Source organism: Apostichopus japonicus, chromosome 4 (assembly GCF_037975245.1).
Source record: "Apostichopus japonicus isolate 1M-3 chromosome 4, ASM3797524v1, whole genome shotgun sequence".
Classification (NCBI taxonomy): domain Eukaryota; kingdom Metazoa; phylum Echinodermata; class Holothuroidea; order Aspidochirotida; family Stichopodidae; genus Apostichopus; species Apostichopus japonicus.
This window is the reverse complement of record NC_092564.1, coordinates 22,835,807-22,854,595: the sequence shown is the minus strand read 5'-3', so window position 1 is coordinate 22,854,595 and position 18,789 is coordinate 22,835,807. Positions and strand designations below refer to the sequence as shown.

General features: G+C 36.1%; 1 protein-coding gene across 2 annotated transcripts; it reads left to right on the top strand.

Annotated features, from left to right (window-relative positions):
• The first annotated feature begins 857 nt into the window (after positions 1-857).
• LOC139966832 (hyalin-like) lies at positions 858-18,312 on the top strand. 2 transcript variants are annotated; one of them, XM_071970230.1, is made up of 9 exons: positions 858-2,179; positions 8,095-8,164; positions 10,938-11,231; positions 12,243-12,485; positions 13,208-13,450; positions 14,171-14,413; positions 15,139-15,381; positions 16,110-16,352; positions 17,080-17,531. In XM_071970230.1, the coding sequence occupies exons 2-9, from the start codon at positions 8,098-8,100 to the stop codon at positions 17,325-17,327; spliced, it is 1,824 nt and encodes a 607-aa protein (XP_071826331.1). In that variant the 5' UTR covers positions 858-2,179; positions 8,095-8,097; the 3' UTR covers positions 17,328-17,531. The 2 variants fall into 2 exon arrangements, with proteins under 2 accessions (XP_071826331.1, XP_071826332.1); XM_071970231.1 differs by lacking the exons at positions 16,110-16,352; positions 17,080-17,531 and adding an exon at positions 18,050-18,312.
• Positions 18,313-18,789: the final 477 nt, after the last annotated feature.

Genomic DNA, 18,789 nt, shown 5'->3' with positions numbered 1-18,789 from the left:
ACCCTGGTGACCCCAAATGACCTTTGACCTCCACCAAAAACAATAGGCTTCCTGTACTCAATGTGGTACTTCTACACATGAAATATCGCCTATTTCATATCAAATAAGATCCTTGGGGAATCGTATCTTGTGACTTTCTGCATATGGGTGGACTCAACTACTATAATATCCCTTTGGTTATTTTCATACTGAAAAGATGAAATATCAATGTACCATATAGATTGTAGTGAAACGTCTATTCAGCACTAAATTCCCGACGTTTTCAATTACAATGTGACCGATAAACGAATACTTCTATTTTATGGTCCCCTAAAATATAGCTACTCAAAATTACTGTATCAAGCATCTGACATAGACTATTGAAATAAACCATTTCAAGCTTACATACTGCTCTGATTTTCTTTATTCTAACGTATTTTTAGAAAATATATATTTTTTCTTAAATATATGGCTACAGTTTGCCAAAACATGTTAACGCCGGAAAGTTCATTTCATCTGTGTACTTGTGAATATATGCCCTCTGTTGATTATCAGTTTTATATCTACAACTGCGTTATAAGAAAGCACAGAGGTTGTGAATTATACAGTGACGAACACTTGATTTTGTTTTGTAAATATAATAACTTTGAGATTGTCAGCGAATACGCTCAAAGTTATTATATATATGTTGTAGTTATGCACAGTGATAATATAACATATAACCCACGACATTCGTTTTTATTGCATTTTCTTTTAAAATCCAACTAGCTACATATTTCTTCTATATAAAACTGAGTTTATCGAAAAACCTTGTTTCTAGCTCGACAATTATTGCACATTAGTCGCAAATACAGTTGCCCGAAAAATCTGTTTTGCGAGAAAAACACAGTGTATCAGTCGAAGAACCGAGTCTTCCGAACGAAAACGACGACAAACTGAGTTTTTCGAATTATTGCACATCAGGCTTGCCATAGACGGACTGTTTGAGTCGAGTGCCAAACAATACTGTGTACGTTAATCGGAAATAATTCCGAGTTTCATGTTGTAATACAAGCTAAGCATCCTTATTTAGCGAGCTAAACACCCGAGCTAAAACTCCGTTTTCATAAATTCATATTCCTAGGTGTATGCATACCTGTGCCTGAGTTTAGACAGCATCCAGCGGCTTGTGGAACGTATGCCTAGTATTCGTTAAAGCAAGACTTGTTAAAATCCTGTTGATGTTCTTGATCAAAACAAACATCACCATTTATAGCATATTCCTAACACAAAGTATTGGTTGAACTACATGCCAAACCTAGCCTAATTTGCATACCCGAATCGGGCTGAACTTCTAAGTTTATTTTATGTTTCATCATTTTCGGGTAGTTGCCACAAATTTAGAAATGGAGGCCATTTTCATAGCGTTTCTGCGATGATAATGTAGTAATGGTGTATAATGACATGAAAAACGGTCATGTAATGGCACTATTGCATGTTATAGGTTAGTGAATACATAATAAGCAAAGCAAAGCATCAGTGTTTGCAAGTTGGCTTCAACAGATATGCTTTACTGCAGGACTATGTGCTTACCACTTTGACTTTATCAGCAAGGGTCAATATAAACATATATATGAATTATTAACACCAGGTATACAATTGACCCACTTCAAATCACTACAGAGCAGAACTAATCAATAAAGGCAACGTCATTAAAACAAGCTCGTTGTCTGCAATATAAGTCTGTCCATCTTTCTATCACATCTTTATATTTTAGACCCCATTTTACTGCATTAAACCCATAATCGCTTTATGATGCAGGGTGAAACTGTTCCCTACAGCCGCATTTAATCTTTCCTATAGTATCGTCAAATAGCTAAGTTGTGTAACTTCCCCGAGGAAATAGAAAAACATGACAACGTAGGTAAACCAAACTTTACCTCAGTTAAGAAATTTTTGTTTTTTTCCCAATGCAAACACAATTACAAAAACATCATTGTTTCCTGTTGAGACCTACATCCTTGGCTGACACGTAGGAATATTTATTTCCTTGTTTACTTTGTTTAAGAAATCTGTTAACATCTCCAGGAAAATTTAGAGATAAAGAAGACCATGGATACGACAGGGTGAAATCCAGCCCCAGGAGTGAATCCTTTGTCTTGGCGCCCTGTGTTGTTGTTCTATTTCATTCACTTGACAAAAGAGAATTCTTAACAAAGAGGTTAGTATCATTGTATATATCAAACAATACGTGACAGTGAGATAATAATATTTGTGTGCATATTTAATCGAGATTTCTGTGTTTTGATTTCGAAGTGATTGTATGCATGGGCTGCGAGCAAATATGATGCTACGAAAGTAATCGAGCGTGTCGAGCGTATGAAGTACACTGCATGATAGTTTCATTTTAACTGTAATTTGTATAGATATAAGCTAGAAAAGAGAGACAATGACAATTGAAAGGATGAGAAAAAATAAGCTATTTTTTGTATGATCTTTATTTATGAGAAAGCTATTTATTTCAATTCTTCGTAATAAAATTTAAAGGAGAAGCAACTGAGCATGCATCGTTGTCGTATTTGACATAGATATGACATAGACAACCGTGATGAAATACTCTCCTACCCCTCCCTCCAACCCCCCCCCCCTCCCCAATGCTAGGAAAATCCTATTCCTGTTGAAATATCTTGGTTTTTTACGCAAACTTTAGCAAGTCTCGCGAGGACAATATCGAGTAAAATATGTGTTTATTAACACTACTTACGTTTATTGACCTTGAAAACATCAAGAGCGGTGGAAGATGTTGATTGGTAGTTGAATGAACTGTTCACCGCATATATCACTGTTTGCTTAACTAATATGAAGATTGGACTTGCTTCTTTTTAAAAGTAACATTGTTTTCACTTTTCCATATCTGCATAAAAATGTTTTATAGGTGTTACACATGCATGTTGTCACTTTTAACATTAAAGCAATTTATATATGCTACACAGGAACCGTTTCATTTCTCAAGTGATGTAACATTCCGTTTAGTATGTTATAATGGATAATAATATTGGGAAGGTGTGCTGGGGGGGGGGGGGGTTGTGAGAACTTTGAAACTTATTCACATTAAATTAGTTATAATCACCTGCATCAATCATAAGGTCCCCGGTTCGAGTCACTCCCAGATTAATGTATGTCGTCCAGTTACAGAATTGGTGACAATAAACAATTCATAATCATGGACGTTAAATATGAATGTAAGAGACTGACTTCGGTCAGCTTGCGGCTTTGATAAGCCAATGAGGCTTCTTCGCGAGTTCCTGCTTGCAGGAGGATCTAATATATACATATAACCTGCATATTAATCAACAATTTAACCATCAACCATTGCAGCATGGGTTGATTTGTTTGATTGATCGAGAAAGGTATGAAAATTATGTTCTGAGATGAAGAGGATAACTTCTAACTGAAACGGCCACACGCTACCATAACCGACTCCACCTAACCGTCGAGACCTAGTGTTTGTAAATCATGCATGGTCGTCAGGACGAAATTTCTGTGAGAACCGTGCAAGACACGGCTCCTGCAGTTTAATTAGAACTATTAGGTAATACAGACAATAGCAAATTGTAGAACGAATGAAGAGGAAGACAAGCAGCACACTACTAGTGGCGATATAGCTATGATGCTAAGGCAGGTTGTGAGGGATTTATTATTAATAATGTTTAATTGGGAAAATTGAGATTTATTAGAACTTAGGAGGCATATACTGCCATGGGTAATGATAGGTTTAATTTTCAAGTGGACACTTTTAATTACTTACTAGGCTTTTAAGTGGGCTAAGGATCGTCCAAGCTTTACCTTTAATAATACATTTGTTTCTTAAAATTCAGTTTATTGTCTAGGTGATTCCTAGGTAAATACTTCTTTGCGGGTGGGGGGTGATATCAGTCGTGAAAAGATCGGTCGAGTCATTAGTAAACGGGTTAAGATTACAAGCATATATTTATTTAGATTAATTTGTACTCTCCATCCATCCATCCATCCATCCATCCATCCATCCATCCATCCATCCATCCCTCATGATGACGATGATCATGACCATGATCATGAATATGATGATCATCATCATCATCATCATCATCATCATCATCATCATCATCATCATCATCATCATCATCATCATCATCATCATCATCATCATCATCATCATCATCATCATCATCATCATCATCATCATCATCATCATCACCACCATCATCATGATAGTATTTCTATAGGATATATCCTTGCAGTTAAGACTAGCTGTGATGATAGGTGAATTCCTCTATACGAATAATTGTTTATATGGTTTTCCTTTTAACTGAGGATTACCCCTCAAGTTGAAGAATTAGCTAATTAAATTTTACCCTATAGGACCTTCATTTGTTGTACTTCGGTTGTTGGTAATGACTGCTGTTACATCCATGTATTGCCACCATTCAGTATTCACGCAATTAATAATCGGTTGTTACTTCAAAACGTTGCTCCAATGATAGCGGTTACTAAAAAAGATGTTGCAACTCGCAATACTACATCGCTTTCATATTGCATTTTGATATAGCGCCTTGAATTTAATTTGCATCGTATTATCCACGTGTTCATGTTGTTAATTTTATTAAGGGATCGACCGAATTGTGACTACTATTTCTATAGTTTAAAATGACCCTACTTCTATGCAAGATGTGTTTATTAAATTGTAGTGATATTCACGTATTTAATTGTAACCTTTTCGCGTCCCATAAAAATTAGCCCAGAGACACATTCACAGCCGCATACGGCTCGCGTCATTCCCCCCCCCCCCCCCCCATGACGAACGAGGGAAGCATACGCCCATTAAAAGCCCCATTGACTTACACACTAAATAACAAAAATACTGTGGTCTCCATGTCCTAGATAAAAGTTTTCACTAGCTAAACGCTACCCATCATTGGATAGCTGACAAGTTGGCCAATTTTCTGTATCATTAACGCGAAAATTTGTTACTATCAGAGCCTGAAGTTTTCGTCACCTCTTCATCAGTAGTAAACAATTTTCGTATGCTGCTCCTGGGAGGCCTAAATGGGTCTCATATTGCCTCATTTGACCCAATTTTTGTCACCACAGGTTCTTCCATTCATGTTCTTCAACATGCGAACCACAGACAACAGATCCTGATTGATAACAGGTCAAAAAAGATGTTCTCCTTCTGCTTTTTGGAACTTTTCTTGATACGCCACTTGAAGTCAGTTATCATAAAGTAGCGTGTCTTCGGCAAAACATCGTATTACGCATGCCTGTACTAATATTTTTGGCACAAAGTTTAGCTTGAAAACAATACCCACGGAAGTACATAAACGAATGCTACCGCATAGGGATTTTTCTATATACCATGCATGGTGAAACGAATATAGGCTAGGCTGCTGCAGTATTGTAGTATTGCTTAGAACTGGCGGAGAGTTGGCCACAGAAAAGCCATATGAAAACTTCGAACTTTGCGTCTATTGTTTAGAGAAAGAAAGCAGGACGTAAATGTAAGGGGTTTATTTTTCTTTGACAACGACCTGAAATGTGCATCTCAGCACAATTTCCTAGGAAGTGTTTTGTTTTAATCATTATAATAGACATTAGGAATCATGGAAATAGCTGCAACTCCCATCAAAATCCATCAAAGATTGCTAGTTTACAGCCTTTTTTTTCGCATTTCTAGATGTATTTATGATGATGTAATGGGAGTGACTGCCTAAATTACTGTTACATTATTCCGTTGGTTTTAAAACCTTCGTTTCAAGGACACTGAACACAGGTATGTGGCCTTAGGCGACATCTGGAATTATTTTATTTTTGAACTTTATTGAAAAGAACATTGTTCAATGATATATGTGGTATTGTACTTAGGGGCTTAAAAAAAAAAAAAAAAATAGTGATGAGAGCAACGGCATAGTTTGCACATATTTAATCTTCCCAAGATTTATTAAAAAAAATCAAATGTGTATATCTTGGGAACGAAAAGAGCTTTCGAAACATTTCATTATTACACACAAAAATATGTATTTTATATATGGGACAATTTGGCTAGGTAGTCCGAAGTCGGAAGAACTAAACTTGCAAGAATGGCATGAACATAATTGATATAGGGGCTATCCTAGGCTAGGCTACTCGATAGGCCTAACATGTTTTTCAATACCTATGATAGGCCCATAAGGTAACATACTTCATATAATTGCCCCATTTACTTACAAACAAATCGTCACAGTAATGTTGTATGTAGGTAGTTGTAGAAATTCTCACAGCACAGCCCTACCCATCACTGGATAGCTGACAAGTTGTCCATTCATGGCACCATCAATTTTCTCACATCATGAGGCAACAAGCTTTGGCACTGTAAGACTGCATAGGCGTGGGAGGCGGGGGCTGGGGTACTGCAGCCCCCCCCCCCCACCAAAATTGTTGGTGAAAATTCGGGCAATATGCTAAGAATTTTTCGGGCACTTCGGGCTATATGCTGAGAATTTTTCGGCCACCTACTGAAAGAAGAATAATTTGCAATGTGATTTTCAATGGTTAACTGATATTATTATTATCGTTATTATTGTAACGACTTCCCCAATAAATATAACGAATATGGAAGGATAATAACACGGAAAATGTTTGTATGTTATTGGCATGTGATGTAATAACCGATGAATGCATATATTATGTGCACATTAAGGTGTTGAAAAATTGTGGTTATATTTTTCGGGCAAGTCGTTACAGCCCCCCAAATAAAATGAGGCTCCTACGCCTATGTGTAAGAGGCTGACGTTTTGTCACTTGTATACAAACATCTTTACTCGGTAGTAAACAGAGAAGCCTAATGTGGTTTAAAATTGCCTCGATTGACCGATATTTTTCACCACACTTAGCTTCCACGTGTGTACCCTAACATCCAACCTCCCCCCCCCCCCCCCCACCAAAAAACAGATTTGATTCATAATAATTCCAAAAAGATGTTTTCTTGATGCTTTACATGCGGGAGAACACTCAGGCGGATTGATATAGCCTAGACTATATAGGTCTATGGAGTATGCCATCATAACTAAGATAGGGTGCTAGTACGCTCAACCATATAATATATATAGTCTAGGAAAGGACTAACCTAGGTCTATGTGTTAGGCTAGTTTGTTAAGCTGCTGGTATTCCATTGATATTGCAGAAGTAGGTATTAACGTCAAGATCAAAAGTGGCAGAAATCATTTTACATAAATTAACTGCTAGTGTTACTGTTAGGCTATGTATGGGAATTTGTACAGGATGGTGCACTGAGTCTGATGGACACTTTAATTGCTGGGTTTGTAAGTCACATTGTTAAAAAAGTGAGCCCAGTTTTAATTTATACAGCTTGAATGAAACTTGCTAAACTTTGTGCACTGGGGAAGGAACAACCAATTTAGTGTTCTGGTGCACTTTGATGAAATATTTCAGCAATATGCAGGAATTGATGGATAGAACTACACCACAGAGCAAATCAAAGATAATCATAACCCTTGACCTTTAAAGGATGTTTGTTAGTATCTCTGTTCCTGCAATCTGAGTAACAGTCTGCCTTATGAGGTGTTATTACAAATGCAATGTGACATTTTAATAGGGAAACATTTTCAACAAGGAAATCAAGATTGATTTAGGGACATCTAACGTACCAGGAACTGGACTTTCTTGGATCTCCAAGACAAGATCAGTCATAATTATGGTAGTGCATACATTTTGTCATGCTCTTTATATTCCCATGTTCTTGATGTAATCATGACATTCAGTGCCATATGTTACAAATAACTGCTATTAGTCCCCTTTTCTGGTGTCAGCTGAACTGAACGTCATCGAGTATTAAATATAAGAATATGTGAGAAACGAAAGACATCCTTGCAGCATGATAAAAGAAACTTATTAACCCAACGCTTTAAGTAATTTGGACATATTAAAGAACACTTATCAACTTCATTTATCTTTGTATTAATGGTACGGTCAACAAAAGAGGATCTTGCCTCATTGATAAAATATCAATCGTGTAACTTTGAAATGGATATGTTTAGTTTGGTGTGCTGGGTCCTATTATATTACATATAAATGACCATATCACTTTCATTCTTTTTTTAGTTCATGGCTTTTCCAACTATTTGGAAGGAGTATGGATTTCTGCTCACCTTGCTTGTCATTGCTGCTTCTGGTAAGTTCAGCAGCATGTTGGTCATTTTGGGTCAACAGAACTGAAGGTCTGATCTCTGAAAGATTTTTATTATGGTAATTCAAACACTAGAGCTATACTTAACTTCACACTTAAAGTGGGTACACCTTTTTCGGTATAAATACGCTAGTGATTTCAGCGGTCAAAATGGTCGATAGCAATTCAATGCTATAAAACTTGTAATCACAGTAAATCAGGAACTAAAGCCTTAATAAACTTCATAATTGGTATTTAGATCCACCTTATTTAAGTTATGTTACGAAGTCCAGATATTATGGTTTGGGGAACGAACACAATAAAGTAGATTAGAGAGGTATTGTCTTTAAAATGAATCTAATCCGTGTCTCTTGGTAAGAAACATATAACTTAACATATAACTTAGCATAAATTCATTACATACCAGTAAACTTAAAGTTAACCTAACGCGCAAGGTACCTCGGCTACCGCTGGGCTCTTCGTCGGGGTGTCACATCCCAGGGAAGTCGGTGTTCGCTCAAGTAACAGGGCGGGTGTGTCTGGAAGCTTCAGGAAGGCGCTTTAAGTAAATAACAGTTCCGGAAGAGAACAGGACCATATAAGGTAAATAATAGTTCCAGAAGAAAACACGAACATGGTGGTATCCAAAAGAGAGTTAAGATAGAGTCACATACAGATTGGTTGGCATGGTGAAGAAAGGCCGGAACGAAGGTGGGTTTTTGTTAGTGCTAGGCAGACATGGTTGTTTCGACGTGGCGTGACGTACAGGTTGGTGCCACTGGGAGAAGAGACCGAGCCACTCCTTGCAAACTAATTTATATAACATTCGGTAAGGTTACTCGACCGTAACTTAGAACTGCACTGATTGTGCTCTACGTTAAAATATTAGCATAATAATACATAACCATTTAAGACGTGCATAACAGCAATTAGCGTAGCAAACCTTTAAAGTAACATGCTGCATCATAAAACGCTGCATACACAGTTTACATTAGATATTCTTTAAATAAAATGTGGCAAAGACACACCAAGTCTCATTTCTTTCTGGTTGTCACTTAATATAATCAGGTGAATAAGATCATCCTTTGTGTTGTATGACAACATTGAAAAGAGGTGAGTCAGATAATTAAAAACCACAAAGCCAGACAGGTAGAGAAAGCTTTACTTCTACCATCTCTTGTGATTGTACACGTTGTAGTCGTTATGGACTCAGAAATGGTGACAAGATTCGTATATACTGATGATATCCCAGAATACATCAACGTAAAAACTAACAATAGAAAGGGAAGAAAACAAAGTACATAAACCCGGCACATAGTGCATATTACACACTATTAGCACATCATCTGCCTATGGGATCAGCGAAGGAATGGAATAATTACTTTACAGCAAGTTGTTCTTAACCTAGAGTGTACATCTCAAACTGCCGTATCGCTTAATCAGATCACAGACTAGAGACAATTACAATTAAAGCGATGACGTCATCAAGCTCAACTACATGAACATTGAAAGTAATATTTTCTATCACAACTATTTGACCAAGTCAGAATTCAGGTATGTATTTACAGAAGAAATGATTGAAAACATCTTGATATGATAACAGTAATTACGTCACTTTTACCAGTACGATATATCGAAAAATAGATTGGCACAAATTGGCTACGTAGCTGACCTTCGTTGCCTTTCTAAGCTTCTCTGCTACTTCAGTTAAGATATGCCACTACCGTGAATAATAGCTGAATGCAAAATGTATTGCATAGCAACATGTTCAACACTTAAATCGTGAATTTTACAACGAATCGAGTAAATATACCAATTAAGCAAGTTACAAATAATAAACACTGTGCAATAAATCCGATACAAAGAGGCTTATGAATATTCATTAGTGAAGTATAGAATTGGCGAGGTGACGTCCCTTAGCACAGGTGGAAATTTGATGTTATACGCTGCAAAGAATTACCTACAATGAACCCCAAATTCGTAGATTCTTACCCTCTAAGGTACTTTAAATGAGTCAACAAGTATTTGCTGAATGTCATGGCAAAGCCATCAAAGCTTCATTTTATACTAAACAGTTGAAATTACATTTAATAATCAGTATGAATGAAATTATTTTCCAACGCTCATAACTAACGTGCACGTGTAAATAACTGTGATAATAAGGCCTAACTTACGCCGAATGATCGATAACATGTGAACATAATAATCTTTCCACTTACTCATTAAATAAAGTGGTGCACCTTAACATACAGTGTCACTTTTTTTGGTCTTGGGCGATTACATAACAAAAAGATAAAAGGTCAATAATACATTAACACACGTCTCTGATAATGTATTACATAGTTTCGAGATGCGGGCATTGCTATCTTTGCCTTTTGACTGTTCTGTAAGCAAAGCTAATTAACTGCCGTGATAAAAAAAAAGCAATTACAAAAAATGTATACCACCAGTGAGTGGTGACATAATTCCTACTTTTAAAAGTACCAGACTATTTTATCCTTGTGGGATTAAACACATATAATCATTTCAAAGAGACAGATGGACATACAGCTAAATTGCACCATTGAGCAATGAATAGAGTAAAATGGACTTCTAACTCTATATATTTATCTGCGAAGGCTTTTTGTAGTAGATTAACAGTAGTTAACGGTTTTTACATCCCATAATTTATACTTATCAGAGTTCAAAGTTCCATGGTGTTTCACATACCAGTGGAATTGTCTCTACTCACATATTGCATGAATTCCGATATTAAATTCCTTTGCTATCCTTTCCACAGATCGCAAATCCTGTCAAACTGTGGGATGCAACAATGCACAAAGACGTACATTTCATTATGCAGGTCGCTTGAAATGTTCAGCGGGAAATCCGACAGTAGCAGATGAAAATGACAGATGCACAGATACTGAAAATAGGCCTCCTTCATCTACTGCAATCGTTACAAGTGGGGCTAACATTAACAATTTGCCCAATAACTTGGTATGCTTTGGTAGAAATTTGCACTACAGAAAATGTGGCTCGGGGTCTTCTTCGCGAAACTGTCAACGTGAAAGATGGATCTGCCGAAAACTAGGTAAATCGGTTAATCGGTGCACTATCTTTGCAATTTTGTACCCATCCTGAAGCGAGCAACATTTTATCTTCCTTCCAAAGAGAAAGGTACTACCAGGCACACTTATCAAGTACTTAGTTCATCTCTTGTGCCTAACATCTTCAGTAATTTTTTAAGATTTAATGTTACTGTAACGAATCTTAATTGTGTATTTATTATGTATTAAAGTTTGTGGCTTTGCAATAGGGCCTTTGATATTGGTCAGAGGTCATGATAACAGCACAATGACATCATCGCAGACTATCAGAATGTTTACTCCAGTAGTGCAAACTTTATTGCAATGTAGTGATAAGATGTGCAACGTAATGATCTTATCTATGATTCTTCAGTTGTTCACCACACTTAATTTATTCAATTTATTTGTTTTTCGCCAATTGTGTACATTGGGAAAGGAAGATGTTTATTATTAAGAAGATGTTTGCGCAACATTCTAGTTCACGAAATGATCCCGAAGTATCATTTTACAAGAATTCAATAGTTTTGAATATGGAAGGAAAGAGAGACTTGTGAGAGTTGATGAGCAGCTATAAAGTTTAACTATATTGAATGGATTTAGACTGACTAAGAAAGTGATCAGTACTATAGAGGGTATATAAACTTTTAAGTGACCAAAGCTATTGTAACGATTGACCTTTTGTCTGCAATTGTTATCTACACCAATAATGTTGTACTTCCTTGAATGAAAACTTGTAAAGACCGGTGTAAACCAGTTTTGGAGATTCTTCCGGCCAAAAACAAAACATCATGAATAGTAAAATTTGTGATATGTGGCTGACACTTGCAACTGCATTTAATGCCAACATGTTTTAGACGACATGCTATAGCTTTTTTGACCATCGTTTTTTTGGCTATTTATCATTGGACAATGAGCAGTGTCATTTCTTATCACCTTCCAATAGTTAAATCTACAGTGGAATCACATCTGAGTACATTTTCTTGTTAATCTTTCTTATTTTCGTTTATAACTTGAAGATGTGGTTCCCCCAACGGCTAGCTGTCCACATAATATAGATACTGATGGAAGACTGCAGAGAGGAACCACTGCAAGAGTTGACTTTGTGACATCATGTTCTGACAACATTGACACAGGCATTCAAGCTGCTTGTAATGCAACAAGCCAAAGTGAATTTCAAATTGGAGTAACAACAGTGACTTGTTCCTGTGAAGATTTGTCACAAAATACTGATGAATGTTCTTTCACCATCACAGTTAAAGGTAATTTTGAGTGAATTTCTTACATAATGCAAAGAAATTTTAAAAAAACGTTATCTAATGCTTTCTGTTTAATTGAGTCTTTCCTCAAAAGTGTATTTCCATTATCAATAAAGAACATTCAAAGCCTAGTTTATTTAATGGGAAGTTACTGAAAATTTTCAAGAACAAATTATCTTCGCAAGCACCAGAAAATGTTTGGCTAGTTTACAAGAAGCTAAACTCTGTGACTGATCTGCACAGATCTTACCTACACATGCGATGTTCTACCACCTTGACCAAAAATCTATTCTTAAGCTCCCTTTCAAACACCGAAGACTATCGGGATGGTCCTTTATGACATTTCAGGCTGACCATAGCTATATTAAGTTTTAAGTTTATTGATGAACAATAAAGCTGTTACCTATACCTATACCCATGATGTTTACTTCCTTGAATGCAAAGTTGTGACGACAAGTGTTAACCAGTATTGTATATTCTTCTCGCTTGAAATCATCATTACTGGTAGATTTTATGATATGTGGCTTACACTAGCAACTGCATTTATTGGCAACTCATTTTAGACGACATACAATAGCTTTTGTGACCATCAATTTGTTGATAATTTTGAGTGAGACAATGAGATATTTTATTTCTTAGCACCTTCCAAAAGTTAAATCTACAGTACTATCACATCTGAGTACATTTGCTTGTTAACCTTTCTTGTCTGCTTTTATAATATGAAGATGTGACGAATCCTACGGTTAACTGTCCAAATGATATTGATGCTGATGCAACGCTGCAAAGAGGAACCACTGCAAGAGTTGACTTTGTGACATCATGTTCTGACAACATTGACACAGGCATCCAAGCTGCTTGTGATGCAACAAGCCGAAGTGAATTTCAAATGGGAGTAACAATAGTGACTTGTTCCTGTGAAGATTTGTCACAAAATACTGATGAATGTTCTTTCACCATCACAGTTAAAGGTAATTTTGAGTGAATTTCTTACATAGTGCAAAGAAGTTTAAAAAAACGTTATCTAATGCTTTCTGTTTGATTGAGTCTTTCCTCGAAACTTTATTTCTATTATCAATAAAGAATATTAAAACCCTAGTTCATTTGATGGGAATTTAGGAAAACTATTACGGACAAATACTTGTATCAAATAAGCACCAGATAAGGGTAGTTTGTCAAGAAGCTAAACTCCGTGGTTGATCTGAACAGATCTTACTTACACAAGTTATGTTCTACTACTTTAACCAAAAATCTCTCCTTATGCTCCCTTTCAATCACAGAAAACTATCGGAATGGTCCTATATGACATTTCAGGCTGACCATAGCTATATTAAGTTTTAAGTTTATTGATGAACAATAAAGCTGTTACCTATACCTATACCCACGATGTTTACTTCCTTGAATGCAAAGTTGTGACGACAAGTGCTAACCAGTATTGTATATTCTTCTCGCTTGAAAACATCATTACTGGTAGATTTTATGATATGTGGCTGACACTAGCAACTGCATTTATTGGCAAACCGTTTTTGACGACAAACAATAGCTTTTGTGACCATCAATTTGTTGATAATTTTGAGTGAGACAATGAGCAATTTTATTTCTTAGCACCTTCCAATAGTTAAATCTACAGTACTATCACATCTGAGTACATTTGCTACTTAACCTTTCTTGTCTGCTTGTATAATTTGAAGATGTGACGAATCCTACGGCTAACTGTCCAAATGATATAGATGCTGATGCAACGCTGCAAAGAGGAACCACTGCAAGAGTTGACTTTGTGACATCATGTTCTGACAACATTGACACAGGCATTCAAGCTGCTTGTAATGCAACAAGCCAAAGTGAATTTCCAACGGGAATAACAACAGTGACTTGTTCCTGTGAAGATTTGTCACAAAATACTGATGAATGTTCTTTCACCATCACAGTCAAAGGTTAGTTTGAGTGAATATCTTACATATTGCTAGCAAGTTTGAAGAAAGTGTTATATGAATACTTCCTGTTTAATTGAGTCTTTCCTCAAAAATGTATATCCATTATCAATAAAGAACATTCAAAGCCTAGTTTATTTAATGGGAAGTTACTGAAAATTTTCAAGGACAAATGATCTTTACAAGCACCAGAAAATGTTTGGCTAGTTTGCAAGAAGCTAAACTCTGTGACTGATCTGCACAGATCTTACCTACACATGTTATTTTCTACTACTTTAACCAAAAATCTCTTCTTATGCTCCCTTTCAAACACAGAAAACTATCGGAATGGTCCTTTATGACATTTCAGGCTGACCAAAGCTATATTAATGTTTAACTTTATTGATGAACAAAAAAGCTGTTACCTATACCTATACCCATGATGTTTTACTTCCTTGAATGAAAAGTTGTGACGACAAGTGTTAACCAGTTTTAGACATTCTTCTGGCTTGAACAACATAATTTGTAGTAGGTTCTATGATATGTGGCTAACACTAGCAACTGCATTTATTGGCAACCCACTTTAGACGACATACAATAGCTCTTTTGACCATCAATTTGTTAAAAGTTTCGAGTGAGACAATGAGAAAGTTTATTTCTTAGCACCTTCGAATAGGTAAATAAACAGTACTGTCACATCTGAGTACATTTGCTAGTTAACCTTTCTTGTCTGCTTTTATAATTTGAAGATGTGACGAATCCTACGGCTAGCTGTCCAAATGATATACGTACTGATGCAAGGCTGCAAAGAGGAACCACTGCAAGAGTTGACTTTGAGGCATCATGTTCTGACAACATTGACACAGGCATCCAAGCTGCTTGTAATGCAACAAGCCAACGTAAATTTCCAGTGGGAATAACAACAGTGACTTGTTCCTGTGAAGATTTGTCACAAAATACTGATGAATGTTCTTTCACCATCACAGTTAAAGGTTAGTTTGAGTGAATTTCTTACATATTGCTAACAAGTTTGAAGAAAGTGTTATATGAATACTTCCTGTTTAATTGAGTCTTTCCTTGAAAGTTTATTTCCATTATTAATAAAGAACATTCAAAGCCTAGTTTAATTAATGGGAAGTTACTGAAAATTTTCAAGAACAAATGATCTTCACAAGCACCAGAAAATGTTTGGCTAGTTTGCAAGAAGCTAAACTCTGTGACTGATCTGCACAGATCTTACCTACACATGTTATTTTCTACTACTTTAACCAAAAATCTCTTCTTATGCTCCCTTTCAAACACAGAAAACTATCGGAATGGTCCTTTATGACATTTCAGGCTGACCAAAGCTAAAGTAATGTTTAATTTTATTGATGAACAAAAAAGCTGTTACCTATACCTATACCCATGATGTTTTACTTCCTTGAATGAAAAGCTGTGACGACAAGTGCTAACCAGTTTTAGACATTCTTCTGTCTTGAACAACAAAATTTGTACGGTAGATTTTATGATAAGTGGCTGACACTAGCAACTGCATTTATTGGCAACCCATTTAAGACGACATACAATAGCTTTTGTGACCATTAATTTGTTAAAAAGTTTGAGTGAGACAATGAGCTATTTTTATTTCTTAGTACCTTCCAATAGTTAAATCTAGAGTACTTTCACATCTGAGTACATTTGCTTGTTAACCTTTCTTGTCTGCTTTTATAATTTGAAGATGTGACGAATCCTACGGCTAACTGTCCAAATGATATAGATGCTGATGCAAGACTGCAGAGAGGAACCACTGCAAGAGTTGACTTTGTGACATCATGTTCTGACAACATTGACACAGGCATTCAAGCTGCTTGTAATGCAACAAGCCAAAGTAAATTTCCAACGGGAATAACAACAGTGACTTGTTCCTGTGAAGATTTGTCACAAAATACTGATGAATGTTCTTTCACCATCACAATCAAAGGTTAGTTTGAGTGAATATCTTAAATATTGCTAGCAAGTTTGAAGAAAGTGTTATATGAATACTTCCTGTTTAATTGAGTCTTTCCTCAAAAATGTATATCCATTATCAATAAAGAACATTCAAAGCCTAGTTTATTTAATGGGAAGTTACTGAAAATTTTCAAGGACAAATGATCTTTACAAGCACCAGAAAATGTTTGGCTAGTTTGCAAGAAGCTAAACTCTGTGACTGATCTGCACAGATCTTACCTACACATGCGATGTTCTACCACCTTGACCAAAAATCTTTTCTTATGCTCCCTTTCAAACACAGAAGACTATCGGGATGGTCCTTTATGACATTTCAGGCTGACCATAGCTATATTAAGTTTTAAGTTTATTGATGAACAATAAAGCTGTTACCTATACCTATACCCATGATGTTTTACATCCTTGAATAAAAAGTTGTGACGACAAGTGCTAACGAGTTTTAGAAATTCTTCTGGCTTGAACAACAAAACTTGTACGGTAGATTTTATGATAAGTGGCTGACACTAGCAACTGCATTTATTGGCAACTCAGTTTAGACGACATACAATAGCCTTTGTGACCATCAACTTGTTTATTATTTTGAGTGAGACATTGAGCTATTTCATTTCTTAGCACCTTCCAACAGTTAAATCTAGAGTAATTTCACATCTGAGTACATTTGCTTGCTAACCTTTCTTGTCTGCTTTTATAATTTGAAGATGTGACGAATCCTACGGCTAACTGTCCCAATGATATATATGCTGATGCAACGCTGCAAAGAGGAACCACTGCAAGAGTTGACTTTGTGACATCATGTTCTGACAACATTGACACAGGCATTCAAGCTGCTTGTAATGCAACAAGCCAAAGTAAATTTCCAACGGGAATAACAACAGTGACTTGTTCCTGTGAAGATTTGTCACAAAATACTGATGAATGTTCTTTCACCATCACAGTCAAAGGTTAGTTTGAGTGAATATCTTACATATTGCTAGCAAGTTTGAAGAAAGTGTTATATGAATACTTCCTGTTTAATTGAGTCTTTCCTCAAAAATGTATATCCATTATCAATAAAGAACATTCAAAGCCTAGTTTATTTAATGGGAAGTTACTGAAAATTTTCAAGGACAAATGATCTTTACAAGCACCAGAACATGTTTGGCTAGTTTGCAAGAAGCTAAACTCTGTGACTGATCTGCACAGATCTTACCTACACATGCGATGTTCTACCACCTTGACCAAAAATCTTTTCTTATGCTCCCTTTCAAACACAGATGACTATCGGGATGGTCCTTTATGACATTTCAGGCTGACCATAGCTATATTAAGTTTTAAGTTTATTGATGAACAATAAAGCTGTTACCTATACCTATACCTATGATGTTTTACATCCTTGAATGAAAAGTTGTGACGACAAGTGCTAACCAGTTTTAGAAATTCTTCTGGCTTGAACAACAAAACTTGTACGGTAGATTTTATGATAAGTGGCTGACACTAGCAACTGCATTTATTGGCAACTCATTTTAGACGACATACAATAGCCTTTGTGACCATCAACTTGTTTATTATTTTGAGTGAGACATTGAGCTATTTCATTTCTTAGCACCTTCCAATAGTTAAATCTAGAGTAATTTCACATCTGAGTACATTTGCTTGCTAACCTTTCTTGTCTGCTTTTATAATTTGAAGATGTGACGAATCCTACGGCTAACTGTCCAAATGATATAGATGCTGATGCAAGGCTGCAAAGAGGAACCACTGCAAGAGTTGACTTTGTGACATCATGTTCTGACAACATTGACACAGGCATTCAAGCTGCTTGTAATGCAACAAGCCAAAGTGAATTTCCAACGGGAATAACAACAGTGACTTGTTCCTGTGAAGATTTGTCACAAAATACTGATGAATGTTCTTTCACCATCACAGTCAAAGGTTAGTTTGAGTGAATATCTTACATATTGCTAGCAAGTTTGAAGAAAGTGTTATATGAATACTTCCTGTTTAATTGAGTCTTTCCTCAAAAATGTATATCCATTATCAATAAAGAACATTCAAAGCCTAGTTTATTTAATGGGAAGTTACTGAAAATTTTCAAGGACAAATGATCTTTACAAGCACCAGAACATGTTTGGCTAGTTTGCAAGAAGCTAAACTCTGTGACTGATCTGCACAGATCTTACCTACACATGCGATGTTCTACCACCTTGACCAAAAATCTTTTCTTATGCTCCCTTTCAAACACAGAAGACTATCGGGATGGTCCTTTATGACATTTCAGGCTGACCATAGCTATATTAAGTTTTAAGTTTATTGATGAACAATAAAGCTGTTACCTATCCTATACCCATGATGTTTTACATCCTTGAATAAAAAGTTGTGACGACAAGTGCTAACCAGTTTTAGAAATTCTTCTGGCTTGAACAACAAAA